The sequence below is a fragment of the Ascaphus truei genome, chromosome 9 (assembly GCF_040206685.1).
Source record: "Ascaphus truei isolate aAscTru1 chromosome 9, aAscTru1.hap1, whole genome shotgun sequence".
Lineage (NCBI taxonomy): Eukaryota > Metazoa > Chordata > Amphibia > Anura > Ascaphidae > Ascaphus > Ascaphus truei.
Window position 1 is genome coordinate 50,768,078 of NC_134491.1, and position 16,085 is coordinate 50,784,162.

At 45.9% G+C, this 16,085-nt stretch overlaps 1 protein-coding gene across 4 annotated transcripts in view; it reads left to right on the top strand.

Moving 5' to 3' along the window:
- The first annotated feature begins 1,405 nt into the window (after positions 1 to 1,405).
- KIAA0586 (KIAA0586 ortholog) overlaps positions 1,406 to 16,085 on the top strand; it is an 83,789-nt gene continuing 69,109 nt past the window's right edge. The window contains exons 1-5 of one of the 4 annotated variants that reach the window (XM_075614790.1): positions 1,406 to 2,418; positions 2,907 to 2,971; positions 5,203 to 5,284; positions 6,346 to 6,415; positions 13,104 to 13,263. In XM_075614790.1, coding sequence (XP_075470905.1) covers positions 1,578 to 2,418; positions 2,907 to 2,971; positions 5,203 to 5,284; positions 6,346 to 6,415; positions 13,104 to 13,263 — 1,218 coding nt within the window. In that variant the 5' untranslated portion in view covers positions 1,406 to 1,577. Of the gene's footprint in view, positions 2,419 to 2,906; positions 2,972 to 4,527; positions 4,688 to 5,202; positions 5,285 to 6,345; positions 6,416 to 13,103; positions 13,264 to 16,085 lie in introns of those variants that run through there. The other 3 variants (XM_075614788.1, XM_075614789.1, XM_075614791.1) reach the window with 3 other exon arrangements.

Below are 16,085 nucleotides of genomic sequence, written 5' to 3' on the forward strand. Positions count from 1 at the left end.
CATACGCGGAGTGAAATTTAGAAAAACATGACATAACGGTCAGATAATTTATAAATAACATACCTGCAGTCATACAGGGCGAGCAATACTGATCTTAATGCTTCTCTCCCACTACTTCCAAGATTGTTGCAACCCCCCGTCATCCTCTCACATCATCACCCTCCCCCCCCCCCATTAAACACAGCTTTTAAACATAGCCTGGGATGAGATGCAAAGCCAGTGAACTCACTCACAGAAAGGCTGTTTCGACCTTGTGGGTCTCACCAGTGTGAGGTTGATTTTAATGGCTTTGCCAGTGTTTAAAACAGCGAGCAGTGGCTCAAGGGTGCCATGTAATAATGGCTTTAAGTCAAAAGGTGGCACTGTGTGCTCATTTGCATGTCATTTCCCAGAATCCCTTGCATAGGGGTTCTGGGAAATGACATGCAAATGAGCACACAATGTGTCACCTTTTGCCTGGAATATCCATTAACATGGAGCCCATTTAAACTGCAGTGGGAGCACTGTATGCTAGGTGATAATGGTTGAAAGGCAGTGGTGCAGACCTGTCGAAGGCCGTTCAAATAGTGCCTGCGACGGGCTACGTTGCCCAAAAACAAATGCATTGCCGCCGGTGCGTGCGCTTATAGTAAGCGTGACGGCGACGGAGCGACATTGCATCGCGAAATTTGGGAGCTAGCAATATTTGATTTTTCAAGGGCTGTCGCCTCATGTGACAGCCCCTGAACCAATCAAATGCCAGTAAGCCAGCGCCGCCGCCACAAAGCGAAATATAACTTTCGCTAGCGGCGACGGGTGACGTCACCCGTCCCGGGCACTATACAAGCGGCCTAAGGCTGCGCTTATAGTGCCGCCGACGGCGCGCCAAAACAAATGCATTGTCGCCGTCGCAAGCGCTTATAGTAAGCGCGACGCGATGGAGCAACGGGAGCGACAACACGACCAAAAATTTGGTACCCGGTCAAAATTTGATTTTTCAGAGGCTGTCGCCACATGTGACAGCCACTGAACCAATCAATGGCCAGGTCGCTTGCGACGTCGCCTCAAAGCGAAATACAACTTTCGCGGGTGGCGACGGCGACAGGTGACGTCATCCGTCGCGTCGCCGTCACTATACGCGCGGCCTTAGACGTGAATGTGCTCACAAGTGATATTCTTTATTGGCTATAGCCTATATGCTAACGGTGGAGGTTTTTTGTTGCCTTTTTCACCCACCATAACTTAAAGTGTGTGTGGTTTTTTTTGTTTTTTTTTTTAAGGCAAAGCTCCTTTAATGCATAAAATACATTGCATGTGTTAGGAGCCTTCATAGTTGTTGCTCACTTGCTTGTAAACGCCTGAATCCCATATTGCACCTATTTCCTCGTGCCCTGTACTGCTCGGAATTGCGCTACCACATTCATCTCTACAGAGCCGGACACAATGGTGCGGGGGTGTTGTTTCCGCCCTGAGTGTTATGGAGGACGGACAGTTTAACCGTTGTTGTTGCTAGTAGACAACCAGCGCCAAACAGTCCTGCGGGTGACAGGCCGGCGGTGCTGCGGGAGACGGTGACGGCCCGGCGGTCAGAGCGGGGGATGGAGGAGGAAGCCTCGGACACCAGCTTGGGTTCGGCAGCCAGTACTACGGCCAGTGACGTGTTGATCCGCTCCACCGGCATCCACAGGACACGGGGCTACAGGACTGGAGCACGGGCCGGGGGAGCTGCGAGGAGAAGCGGGCAGGAGGAGGCCGGGCACTCCAGGGGATCAGCAGGGAGAGGGGGGCAGGAGGAGGCAGGATACCCCCTGGGATCAGCAGGGAGAGGGGGGCAGGAGGAGGCAGGACACCCCAGGGGATCCGTCAGTAAAGAGGAGGCAGGATACTCCAGGGGATCAGAAGGGAGAGTAGGGCAGGAGGAGGCAGGATACTCCAGGGGATCAGAAGGGAGAGTGGGGCAGGAGGAGGCAGGATACCCCAGGGGATCAGTCAGTAGAGGGGGGCAGGAGGAGACTGGTAATACTGGTGGATCAGTAGGAAAAGGGAGGCAGGTGGATATTGATTATTCAAGGGTATCATTGGGGAGAGATAAGCAGGTGGTGACAGGTTTCCTTGGTAGATCAGTGGTGAGAGGTGGGCAGAGGGAGAGCGATCACCTAGGGACTTCACTGGGAAGTGCCGAGCAGGGGGAGACAGAACACCCCAGGGGTTCAATGAGGAGAAGTGGACAAGTGGAGACAGTCAGTTTTGGGGGCTCTCCAGACAGCTCCCTGTACTCTGGGGGCAGCAGGGTGCAAATCTCACTGAAGAGGCTCCGGGAGGTCCCCTCTCCCTTTCCAGATTTTGCTTTCAGTAATCAAGACACTGCATACATCCCCCCGGCTTTACCAGCTAACAAGTACCCTGCTGTCAAATTCACTTCGATGGAAGGCATAGCAGGTACAATACAAACAGAAGAAATGGGTTAGAAACAGGAAAATCCTAAAACCTAAAAAAATATATATTTTTTAATTGAAACTGTAGTTTTGTAGTGCAGAGTTACTATTGTCTTTTGTGACGCAAACTGGGTTAAATTGGAAATATGCAGTGTTATTTACCACTCTGTTTTAAACTGCAAGGCACAAAGCACCCAAGGTTTGCCTACTTAAGCCCAAATGCACAAAAGTTGTAAGCACAATGTTCAATATATCACAAGTTACGGTCCCTATTCAATATGCCCTGAAACGGCTTCTCCATGTGAGAATCTGAGCGTCTTTAATTTGTCTACCTACCAAATCCTGAGCTCTGATGCAGTCTTGTTGGGTTAATCCCTTCACTGTGTGGTCTGGCCCATCTGGCAGCAACATGGGTGACAGTCTGTTTTACATTGGTGTAGAGATGTTGTGTTTATTACTATTTCCTAAATATCTATACATTTAATGTTTTAGATGCTATGAAGGTCACTGAAAGGCAGAAAAAGTCTTCATCCAAGAAAGAGTCATCATCCCCAAAGGTAACCCCATTGTTCATGTTTCTGGTTTATTTCTAGTAGTCTTGGAGGACTCTAGACATGTTACAAGCGGCAGGTCCTCTTACTGGACAAATCAAAAATAAATATTACTCGCATAGGAGTTTAAGATTAAAGAATGTATTCCTCCATTCATCCAATTAAGATCCTGACACTTAAATCCAATAACAAACATGAGTATTGTACTGCAGGGGTGCACAATCTTTCCCTGCTGCTCCCCACCTGCCTGTTTCCATCCCCTGCTCGTACCCCCACCCCACCTCCCCTCCCTTGTCTCCGGCTCTCGGCGGCAAATGACGCAGCGGGGTCACGTGACGTTATGGTGCCATGGCAACGTGACCCCGCGGTGTCATTTGACGACGCGTCGTTGACGACAAGGTAAGTGAAGTTACAGTGGCCTCATGCGATCCCCCGGAATTAATTTAAATGCCTTGGTTGAAGAGCGCGGGGCCTCTGCAACCGCCGCGCCCTCCAGTTGCGTAACCCTATCGTAGTGCACAATAAATGTATTTACTTAATCCATGATTTAGTGTATAGTAGAGTAAGGCACAGCCAAAGACAGATTGTAGCAGGTCAATTCATTGTTGACTACAAAAGAGTATTGGTTTTGAATATTTTATTCATGTGTAACCCCTCTATTTTCACAGTCTATGTGCTTTGGGGGAGCCTGAGTCTGTCCTCCCTCAGTACGCCATAATTGGACCCCTTGAATAAGACCAGACAAGACTTATGTATATATTAATCGGTGCTGTATGACCCTTTGGCAACTTTAACCCGGCGGCCCTTACTCTTAAAGAAAACTGTCTGTCTGTCTATCTCATACACAATAAATGCGGACACTGTGCCTTCTATTAGTCCCAGTGTCCAATGTAGAATCCACTTAGGCCAATATTATTGCTAGCACTGCGTTGGCTCTGCTATCTCAAAAATGTCATGTAGCCACGTTGCAGGCCTGTTAAGGGTGAAACATTTGTGAGGTTCATGTGTGATTTACAAATGATACTCAAATTGCAGGAAAAGGCCTCCCAGATGTCTGTCTGTCAAGCTTTAACAGCCCAGCAAGTGTCTGGATCTCTCTTACTGTGGACTCTTCTCCTCACACTTCTCTTTGTGTGTGTAGGGAAAGTCTCTTTTCAGCTCTCTCTTCCTCTGTGTAGGGGGGTGTGTTTCTGCTGCTGTCTCTCACTTTCTCTCTCCTTGGCTAGCACTCTCCTACAAGCCTCCTCTTTCACCATCTGTGAGGGTCAGGCTGTCTCTCTTAAGCCACATTCACTTTCACCTGTGCATTTTCTCTGTGTGCCTCTTATATTATTTATTTAGTTAATTATAAAAATGTTTTATCAGGAAGTAATACATTGAGAGTTACCTTTTGTTTTCAAGTATGTCCAAATAATACATGGTTAGAAATACAGTTACATAAGTGAGCAGGGTATACATTATATACAAGACATTGCATGCACAGTAAGAGATAGTATATGTTATAGGCTTATGTAACAGTTACAGACCAGGTTAAAATGTGAGACAGCTTTAGTTTTGAAAGAACTTAAACTGGTGGCGGCTGTGAGAGTCTCCGGTAGACTGTTCCAGTTGTGAGGTGCACAGTAAGAGAAGGAGGAGCGGCCGGATACTTTGCTGAACCTTGGGACCATGGACAGTGTTTTGGAGTCTGATCTCAGATGATAAGTGCTGCATGTGGTAGGGGTGAGTAGCTTGTTCAGATAGATAGGTAGCTTGCCCAGAAAGTATTTGAAGACAACACAGGAGAGATGAACTTTTACTGTCACTTCCTATCCCTGTCTGTGTCTGAGACTGACAGTTGGTCTCCAGATTCTATCAGGTTTTCTTCTTATCCAATCCCATATCTCCTGTCAGGTGTTGCCAGGCAGATATGGGACAGTGTCTCCTATTCCTTATGTGATAGGTGGAGCAGATTCATTCTGTATTATTTACAGTATACATATATTTGTAGCAGGGGCTACAAGAACATTTAGTCAAATCATTTATTGATAACACCCTGGTAAGCTGCAGCATGTTATATACTGTGATTGAGCTGGAGGGGCTATGAGGCTTTTTAATCCTCCTTTCATGCTTGACCCAAGAAACTCTGCATGTTTTAAATAGCATAGGTACCTAATATATAAACAATCCTCACGTACTGATCTTCAACAGTCATGCTGGTTTTCGATGGCTGATATGCTTCTCCTGCTTGCTGACAGGTTTACGTGACGAAACATTTGCACAATGTTACGGGTGAGAAAGCAACAATGAAGAAATCCCAAATGGGCCGCAAGCACGAGTGTAAGTCCTGAATGCCTAACCCACGGGTGGCCAACTCCAGTCCTCAAGGGCCACCACCAGGATGACTGAGCCACCTGTGCTGAAGCAGGGGTATCCTGAAAACCTGACCTGTTGGAGGGTCTTGAGGACTGGAGTTGAGAACTCCTGCCTTTACTTATTAACAGCCAAGGATAACCAAGACCTTAATTCTACAACTTTCAAAGAGATGTTAAAAAGCAGCAGTCCACATTGATCGCCATTTTTTTTGCCCTTTCTAAAATCTGATGATCCGTTCAGGAGATATAAGCGTTTGAAATATTAAGTGTCTGGGAGTTTATAATGAAGCTCCCCCTTGAGGCCATTGCAGTGTAAAGGTTACCACGGTAACTGCAGTAAAGATGAGGAAAAACATGATTTTTTAACTTTTTTTTTAAAGAGGAGGACATACATGGGTTAAAATACTTACATTATATGAGTTAAACGCATATATAATAATAACTTGAATAATAACTATTTCATATAGTGCTTTTCTCCTAATGGGACTCAAAGCGCGTCACAATTTCAGTATAGCGCGCGGTACGCAGCACACAGGGATTTTACAGGCACAGTCCCTGCCCCGCGGAGCTTACAATCTATGTTTTTGGTGCTTGAGGCACAGGGAGATAAAGTGACTTGCCCAAGGTCACAAGGAGCCGACACCGGGAATTAAACCAAGTTCCCCTGCTTCACTCTCGATGTCGTCGTTATCAGAGGCAGTGTCTTACTCCCCCGCTTCTGGGGGAATTGCTGCTTTAAAGATTTGTATTTATTTATTTTAATCATTATTTTATTTATATATTGGGACAATATGTGTCCCTGAGTTCCAATGCGGGGGGCCTCCTTTAAAAATAATTATTTTATATATAACGACTGCGGGAATACATCCAGTTATGGACAGAGTATTAAAATATCTCTCCTGTAATGTACCATTTTGATGATTTTATATGCGCTACTCATTTGATATAAGATTTAAATGTGTATTGTAATAGGAAACTGTTATTGAATTATACCATTCTCTAAAGTGAGTATTTTTATTGTTTCAGGTAAAGATACTCGGATTTCTCAGTTTGTTACCGGTCAGAAAGAAGCGCTGCTCGCTGTCTTAAATAAAAGGTAGGCTTGTTTCAAAGCGTATACAACAAAAGACAAAGATGCCCTATGCTACATCCAATGTAACAAAATACATAGTTAAATACTTCAATGTTGGTATTCTCATGAGTAAGGGTCATTTAGTTAAACCCTTTGGCCAAAGCGGTGTAAGCCTGCAGCCACGTCACGGCATGACAAGTCTGCAGCCACGTCACGGCATGACCAGTATGCAGCCACGTCACGGCATGACCAGTCTGCAGCCATGTCACGGCATGACCAGTATGCAGCCATGTCACGGCATGACCAGTATACAGCCATGTCACGGCATGACCAGTCTGCAGCCACGTTACGGCATGACCAGTCTGCAGCCATGTCACGGCATGACCAGTCTGCAGCCATGTCACGGCATGACCAGTATGCAGCCATGTCACGGCACGACCAGTCTGCAGCCATGTCACGGCATGACCAGTCTGCAGGTCCTAACACTACCTGTGAGAATTCTCCTGTACCTCTGCTGTGGAGGCAGAATGGTCTTAAAAGACCCGTCCTGCACAGGAACATGAAAAAACCTGCTACTTAAATATGGGGTATATATATGATGTGGTGGGTTGTGGTGTTAGAGCTTGCTGGGATTGTGTGTTTATTACATTTAATTTTTTGAAGTATTTAACTATGTATTTTGTCACATTGGATGTAGCATTGGGTATCTTTGCCTTTTGTTGTATACATTTGGCCACACTCAGTATCACTCCTTTTGATTATATATATATATAGTAGATGAGGTTGAAAAAAGACATAGGTCCATAAAGTTCAACCTATGCTAAATTTAGACAACAGATACTTTATTCTATATCTATACTTACTTATTGATCCAGAGGAAGGCAAACAAAAACCCCATTAAGGGGAAAAATTAATTCCTTCCTGACTCCAAGAATTGGCAATCGGATTAATCCCTGGATCAACATCCTTCCCATGTATACTTATTTGGTATATCCCTGTATACCTTTCCTATCTAAAAAGATGTCCAACCTTTTTTTGAACAAATCTATTGTATCTGCCATCACAGTCTCCATGGGTAATGAATTCCACATTTTAACTGCCCTTACTGTAAAGAACCCTTTCCTTTGTTGCTGGTGAAATTTCCTTTCCTCCAACCTTAAGGGATGGCCTGAGTCCTGAGTACTGCCCGTGGGATGAATAGTTCTTTTGAAAGCTCCTTGAATTGTCCCCGAATATATTTGTATATAGTTATCATATCCCCTCTTAGACGCCTCTTTTCTAATGTAAATAAATCTAATTTAGCTAGCCTCTCCTCATAAGTTAGATTGTCCATCCCCTTTATTAATTTGGTGGCTCTTCTCTGCACTCTCTCTAGTTCCATAATGTCTTTTCTTAGGATTGGTGGCCAAAATTTTACTCCATATTCAAGGTGTGGTCTTACTAATGCTTTGTAAAGGGGCATAATTATGTTTACTTCCCTTCCATCCATTGCCCGCTTGATGCAAGATAAGATCTTGTTTGCCTTTGCTGCTTCTGCATGACATTGGGCACAATTGCTAAGCCTGCAGTCTACAAGCACTCCTAAATCCTTCTCCATCAAGGATTCCCCCAATATATCTCCATTTAATTTGTAAGTCGCCTTTTTAGTCTTGCATCCCAAATGCATAACAGAAAGTGAATCCCTGCGCTTCTCCCATAGGGATAGCAATCAATGGGGAATATATATATATATATATATATATATATATATATATATATATATATATATATATATATATATATATATATATATAGTGTAAATACCTATAAGAAAAAAGGAGACTTTTGGTATACATCCTTTGATCAAAAAATGTTAGCATTAGTTAGCAGGCTTGGCATTATTTGATCAAAGGATGTATACCAAAAGTCTCCTTTTTTCTTATAGGTATTTACACCATACATATATATATATATATATATATATATATATATATTCCCCATTGATTGCTATCGTAATGGGAGAAGCGCAGGGATTCACTTTCTGTTTTGCACATTTGTATGGCCATTTCCTTCACTAGCTGCATGCTCTTTACATGGAGTAGCGCAGTGATTATATTTGTTTTACATCCCAAATGCATAACCTTACATTTATCTGTATTAAACCTCATCTACCATTTACCTGCCCACGTTTCCAGTCTCTCCAAGTCCTTCTGAAGAGAAATTACATCCTGCTCTGATTCTATTACCTTACACAATTTAGTATCATCAGCAAAGATGGAGACTTTGCTCTCGATCCCAACCTCAAGGTCATTAATAAACAAGTTTAAAAAGCAGGGGTCCCAGTACCGATCCCTGAGGTACTCCACTCACGACTTTAGCCCAACCTGAAAAAGTTCCATTTATGACAAACCTCTGTTGTCTGTCCTTTAACCAGTTTTCAATCCAGGTGCATATATTATTACTGAGTCCAATTTTCTTTATTTTATACACCAACCTCTTGTGTGAAACCTTATCAAAAGCCTTTGCAAAATCTAAGTAGACCACATCAACTGCATTACCCTGGTCTAAATTCCTACTTACCTCCTCAAAGAAACAAATAAGGTTAGTTTGGCAAGATCTATCCTTCATAAATCCATGCTGACTATTACTAATAATTTTGTTTTCCATTAGGTATTCCTGAATATTATCCTGTATTAAACCTTCAAGTAGTTTCCCTACTATTGAAGTCAGGCTTACAGGTCTGTAATTTCCCGGTTGTGATCTAGCTCCCTTTTTAAATATAGACACCACATCTGCTTTACGCCAATCTTGTGGTAATGAGCCTGTGGAAATGGAGTCCTTGAATATTAAATATAATGGTTTGGCTATTACTGAGCTTAACTCCTTGAGAACTCTTGGATGTATGCCATCGGGGCCAGGTGCCTTATTTACTTTAATTTTTTCAAGTCGCTTATGAACTTCTTCCTCAGTTAACCAATTGTTCATTAATATGGAGGTTGTGGCTTCCTCCTGCGGCACTACTATTGAACTTGATTCTTCCCTGGTAAACACAGAGGCAAAGAATTTGTTTAATACCTCAGCTTTTTCCTTATCTCCAATAATCTGCCTACCCATCTCACACTGAAGGGGTCCTATATTTTCTTTTCTCATTTTTTTGTTATTAAGGTACTTAAAGAACTTTTTAGGCTTGACCTTACTTTCTATTGCAATCCTTTTTTCATTATCCATTTTTGCTAATTTGATTGCCCTTTTGCAATTTTTGTTACATCTTATACTATATTAGTGAAAGCACTGTATGCCTGCCTGCCTGCCTGCCTGCCTGCCTGCCTGGATGTCCGGTGTCCCTAGGGGAAATCTCATTGGTCCCTTGGCCCGCCCCCGCACACCTCTCATTGGCCTGAGGCGGAGTGACGGGCCAAAGGACACACAGGGACACAAACACACACACACACACACAAACACACACACACACAGGGACACACACACAGGGACACACACACACACAGTAGGGGGGGGTGTACATTAGCAGCATGTATAACCCGGGGGGTGGGGCTCACATACCCGCCAGTCCCGGAGCCTCCGCCTCTTCCTCCCCGAACATCAGCCTCCACACCCGCGCGCACCTCCTCCTCTCCCCGTGTCTCCCTGTTTCCCGCGCTTTCAGCCCCCCCCCCCTGGCGCCGCTACAGTCAGCGGGGGAGCGAGTGCCCGGGACACAGCGGGGGAGCGGCCACAAAAAGCTGCCTCCCGCCTCAGATCCACGTGGGAGTTTCCGGACGGGTGAGTGAGCGGCCTTCACCTCCCCTCACCCCCCTTCACCCAACGCTCACCCACCCTTCACCTCCCCTTACCCACCCCTCACCCACCCCTCACCCCCCTTCACCTCCCCTCCACCCCCTCCCCCCCCCCCGGCACCGCTACAGTCAGCGGGGGAGCGAGCGCCCGGGACACAGCGGGGGAGCGGCCACAACAAGCTGCCTCCCGCCTCAGATCCACGTGGGAGCTTCCGGACGGCTGAGGGAGCGGCCGGACGGCTGAGGGAGCGGCCGGACGGCTGAGGGAGCGGCCGGACGGCTGAGGGAGCGGACGGGCGAGGGAGCGGACGGGCGGGTGAGGAAGCGGCCTTCACCTCCCCTCACCCACCCCTCACCTCACCCACCCCTCACCTCCCTCCACCCCCCCTTCACCTCCCCTTCACCTCCCCTTCACCTCCCCTCCACCCCCCCTTCACCTCCCCTTCACCCTCCTCCACCTCCCCTTCACCCCCCCTCCACCCCCCCTTCACCTCCCCTCCACCCCCCCTTCACCTCCCCTCCACCCCCCACCCCCTTCACCTCCCCTCCACTTCCCACCACCTCCCCCCCTTCCCACCACCTCCCCCCCCCTTCCCACCATCTCCTTCCCACCACCTCCCCCCCCCCTTCCCACCACCTCCCCCCCCTTCCCCCCTCCTCCCCACCACCTCCCCCCTTCCCACCACCTCCCCCCCTTCCCACCACCTCCCCCCTTCCCACCACCTCCCCCCCCTTCCCACTACCTCCCCCCCTTCCCCCCTCCTCCCCACTACCTCCCCCCCTTCCCCCCTCCTCCCCTCCTCCCCCCCCTTCCCCCTCCTCCCCACCTCCTCCCCCCCTTCCCACCACCTCCACCCCACCTCCTCCCCCCCTTCCCACCACCTCCACCCCCCCTTCCCACCACCTCCCCCCTCCACCCCCCCTTCCCACCACCTCCCCCCCCTCCCCCCTCTCCCCCTCCCCCTCCCCCCCTCTCCCCCCTCCCAAATCACACATGTATACATACATACAAATCTTGGGCCAATAGGAAGCCGCAACATCGTCAGATGGTGGTTTCCTATTGGATGGCCATTTTAAATCCCCTTTAAAATCCAGGAAGTGATACCGGTAACTTCACACGTGCGTATCTCGGGAACGCGGGAGTTCCCGGAGCTAAAAATAGTGCGGTTCAGCTGTGGGGGAGCCCCGGTTTTAATCCTGTACAAAGTAAATAGATGGAGGTTAGTTCGGGTGGCTCCCTTTATGACATTCAAAAATTAGCCATGTTTTTAATGTCTCAATGTATCCTATGTTAACATATTTGTGTGCGTTCTACCACCTTTATATTTGGATTAAGCCTGTAATTGTTCTGGTATCCCATAACCAAGAGAAGCTTTGTGTGTAAATACACTTGTATGCATGTATATCTTTATTTAAATAGCTCTATCCCGGTACATAGCGCGTCACAGCAGTAATACACGGGACCTAATACTATAACACATCATGGGAATAAGCGCTTCAGACATAAAAATAACATTGGGAAAAAGGATTCCCTGCCCCGGTGCAAGAAATTAAACCCCACTCTGTACTTTGGGGTAACAATCTGTCAGAAGACTTTTATTACATAGGGTGTAGCTATCACAAGACTAAATATAATAATTAAACACCTGGGCCAAAAATAAAACGTGTACTGCAGCTTTATTTGCAAACCTTTACTTTCACTGATCTAGCAAAAAGACGTGTATGTATGATCTCATCGTATACTTCGCGCTCCGGCAGTTAAAGCAATAAACCTACGTGTTTTTTTTTTTCTTTTTCTTTAAATAAATCAGTTCTGTACTATGAGAAAATACTTGTAGCATTAAAAAAAAAAAAAAAAAAAATTTAAGACATTTTTAATGTATTATAATGTAATAAGCATTTTTGTTCCTATGGCAACCATATACAAAGTCACATCCCCTTCCCCTTCTGAAACAGCATCACCTTTTTAAGCCCTGCCCTTTCTCTAGCAGTGAACCAATTGAATCTAGTGCCTGCCTGGTCACATGATCTTCCTCACAGAACTTTGGCTGTCAGTGCAGCAGATGAGGACCCAAGATGCATTTAAGTGAACCCCGAGCCGAATCTTCAGCGATTGATTTTACAGGAACTGATCGATCAGCATCTTTGCTAATCACTTGTCAGTGTGTAGATTGTATTGATGAACATATTGAATTTAAAAAAAATGTGTATATATGTATATGTTTTAAAACGACAGCTTGAACTGCAGCTTTAAAATGTTATTCCCTGCACAGATTTGCCAGCTGAGATAAAATGAAAATTCAGCAACCTAAAAGAAACATGTTATTCTCTTTCCCAGGGCATATGCCCTGTCTGGTGTCTAATAGGAAAGCATAACAGAAATGCAATTAGCAGAATGAGACAGGTTACCTAAAAGATAAGCCACTGTCCATACAGCAGTTTCTAAGGTTAACCAGCAAATATGACATACTTCTCTTAGATGCCTTTCTTACCCAGAATTCCATTCTGTACTAAGCAAAGGTCTGAAATATGAAATTATAATCCTCCACTCTCCGAAGAGTTTACAATCTAAGTGGTAAATAGGAAGAACGTACAGAGACAGTAGGAGGGTGTTTTGGTAAGTGCGTCTGCAAGGGGCCATGGTAAATGCATATGGGCTGTATAGAATCAGGCAACGGAGCTATCCATATGCTTAGTTCAAGAGGTGTGTTTTAAAATGGTGGAGAGAGAGGGTGCCAGTCGGATATTGAGAGAGAGGGCATTCCAGGGGTGTGGGGCAGGGACTGGGAGAGGTTTTAGGCGAGAGAGGGTATTTAGATACAAAGGGGGGAGAGAGAAGACATCCTTGAGCAGAACGCAAGGAACTTCTGAACAGTTGTGGAAATGTACGTGTTATATTCTGGGACCATAGAATGATTATAATCTGGTTGTAATTACAGAGTACAAGGTGCCCCTGTCAGTAAGCAGGTGCGGGTGCAACTACTGGAGGACGTCGGAGCTGAAAGAAGAGAGACACTTTCACACCGGCAGTTTGACTCTGCTACAACGGTCGCAGCTGCTACTGCTGCAGCCATTGCTGCTGCTGCTCCTCTTCTGAAGGTAACGCCTCTTCTGCAGTTCTTTTCTACCACATCCGTTTGCACTCGGACAGGTCACAGCAGGGAGTAAGCTAAAGTAAATGGTCTGGTTCTGGTGCTGAATTGTGTGCAAGGGAACCTGACGTCCCATCACATTAACTTACTGGTGCGGTTCCGCCTTGGTTTTCTTTGTCCCCCCTTAAGTGGGATGCAGGAGGGTCCCAGATCTGAACCGCGTTAATCTCAGCTCCGGGGACCCCCTGCCTCTGTAGGTGCCCCCGATTCCAATCCCTGCTGGGGAAACAAAGTGGAAGTTTTAATTGCTCACTGGATGCAGACGATTTAAAGAAGGAATCCAAGACAGCGAATGTAAAAAAGTAGGGGGTCCCAGATCTGAAACCCGCCAATTTCAGCTCCGGGGACCCCCTACTTCCAGACATACTTACCTCTAAAGTAGGTGCCGGTAGCTGCTCCGGCTCAGCAAGCAAGGCTTTCAGGTTTGAAGCTCCCGCGGCACATGGGCCAATAGGAAGCCACATCGATGACATCACGGCTTCCAATTGGCCCGCAGGTCGGGATATAGCTGAAGAGCAGACATATTGTGGTCCTTGATAGCCAAGGAGAGCTTCTATCGGCACCTAATTCCCAGGTAAGTATTTCCAGAAGCAGGGGGTCTCGGAGCTGAAATTAACGGGGTTCAGCTCCGGAGACCCCCTGCTTCAACCCTATATACAAAAAAATAACATTTGCAAAAAAATCCGCCGCCTTGGATTGGTTCTTTAAGAACGAGGATGTACTGGCAGCACCTCCGGGGGTTAAGTATCTCGGGAAACATGGGGGTCCTGGAGCTGAAATTAACCCGTGATCCATAACTAATAAAAAGAATAGACTTTAGCATGGAATGCTCATTTAATGGGGCAAAATATAGTATTGTATTGTATGTCTTTATTTATATAGCGCCAATAATGTACATAGTGCTTCACAGTAGTAATGCATGTGATAATCAAATAAATAACAGATAATATAAATAACAGATCATGGGAATAAGTGCTTTAGACATAAAAGTAAGGAAGAGGAGTCCCTGCTCCGAGGAGCTTACAGTCTAATTGGTAGGTAGGGAGAACGTACAGAGACAGTAGGAGGGAGTTCTGGTAAGTGCGTCTGCAGGGGGCCAAGCTTTATGTATCATGTGTTCAGAATAGCCACAGTGCTATTCATATGCTTCTTTAAGCAAGTGTGTCTTAAGGTGGGTCTTAAAGGTGGATAGAGAGGGTGCTAGTCGGGTACTGAGGGGAAGGGCATTCCAGAGGTGTGGGGCAGTCAGTGAAAAGGGTCTAAGGCGGGAGAGGGCTTTAGATACAAAGGGGGTAGAAAGAAGACATCCTTGAGAAGAACGCAAGAGTCTGGATGGTGCATAACAAGAAATTAGGGCTGAGATGTAAGGAGGGGCAGAAGAGTGTAAAGCTTTAAAAGTGAGGAGAAGAATGGAGTGTGAGATGCGGGATTTGATCGGAAGCCAGGAGAGGGATTTCATGAGGGGAGATGCTGAGACAGATTTAGGAAAGAGTAGAGTGATTCTGGCAGCAGCTTTTAGGATAGATTGTAGGGGAGACAGGTGAGAGGCAGGAAGGCCGGACAGCAGGAGGTTACAGTAATCAAGACGGGAGAGAATGAGGGCCTGAGTCAGAGTTTTAGCAGTCGAGCAACAGAGGAAAGGGCGTATCTTTGTTATATTGCGGAGGAAAAAGCGACAGGTTTTAGAAATGTTTTGAATGTGAGGGGCGAATGTGAGAGAGGAGTCGAGTGTGACCCCTAGGCAGCGTGCTTGGGCTACTGGGTGAATGATCGTAGTTCCAACAGTAATGTGGAAAGAGGTACTAGGGCCAGGTTTGGGAGGAAGTATGAGGAGCTCTGTTTTAGCCATGTTGAGTTTAAGGCGGCGGAGGGCCATCCAGGATGATATAGCAGAGAGACATTCAGAAACTTTGGTTTGTACAGCAGGTGTAAGGTCGGGTGTTGAAAAGTATATTTGTGTGTCGTCAGCATAGAGGTGATAATTAAACCCAAAAGATGTTATTAGGTCACCTAGAGAGAGTTTGTGTACAGAGAAAAGAGAAGAGGTCCCAGGACAGAGCCCTGGGGTACCCCCACAGAGAGATCAATAGAGGAGGAGGAGGTGTTGGCAGAAGAGATACTGAAAGTAGGATGAGATCCAGGATAGAGCTTTGTTCCGAATACCAAGAGTATGGAGAATGTGAAGGAGAAGAGGGTGGTCGACGGTGTCAAATGCTGCAGAGAGGTCGCGTAATATGAGCAGAGTGTAATGACCTCTGTCTATGGCAGCATGGAGGTCGTCAGTTATTTTAGTGAGGGCTGTTTCCGTGGAGTGAGCAGTGCGGAATCCAGATTGTAGAGGGTCTAGGAAAGAATAGGTGTTGAGAAAATTGAGCAAGCGAGAGAATACAAGACATTCAATTCACTGATTCTGTTTTAGATTTCCGCATAATAAAATTAAAAATATGATTACACTTTTAATCACATGCTTTATTGGATTAGGGAACCTCAACAAATCAGTCCAAATCTCCAGATGCATCATTGACATAAAGGATTCAGTAAAATAACGTGGAATGTTTCCAGGTCCTGTGCTTATTTATTATTATTTTTAGGGCTTGTACTTTAAATACAGATCATGTTATTCACACATTTATTCCATGGTATCTGTTGAAGTTCTAGCAGTTCAGTGATATTGTCGCCTGAACATATCTTTATAATGTTAAAAATGTTTAAAACAAGAGACAGAACATAAAACACAGACAAAGCTCTGTTTTAGCACATCCAGTGAAA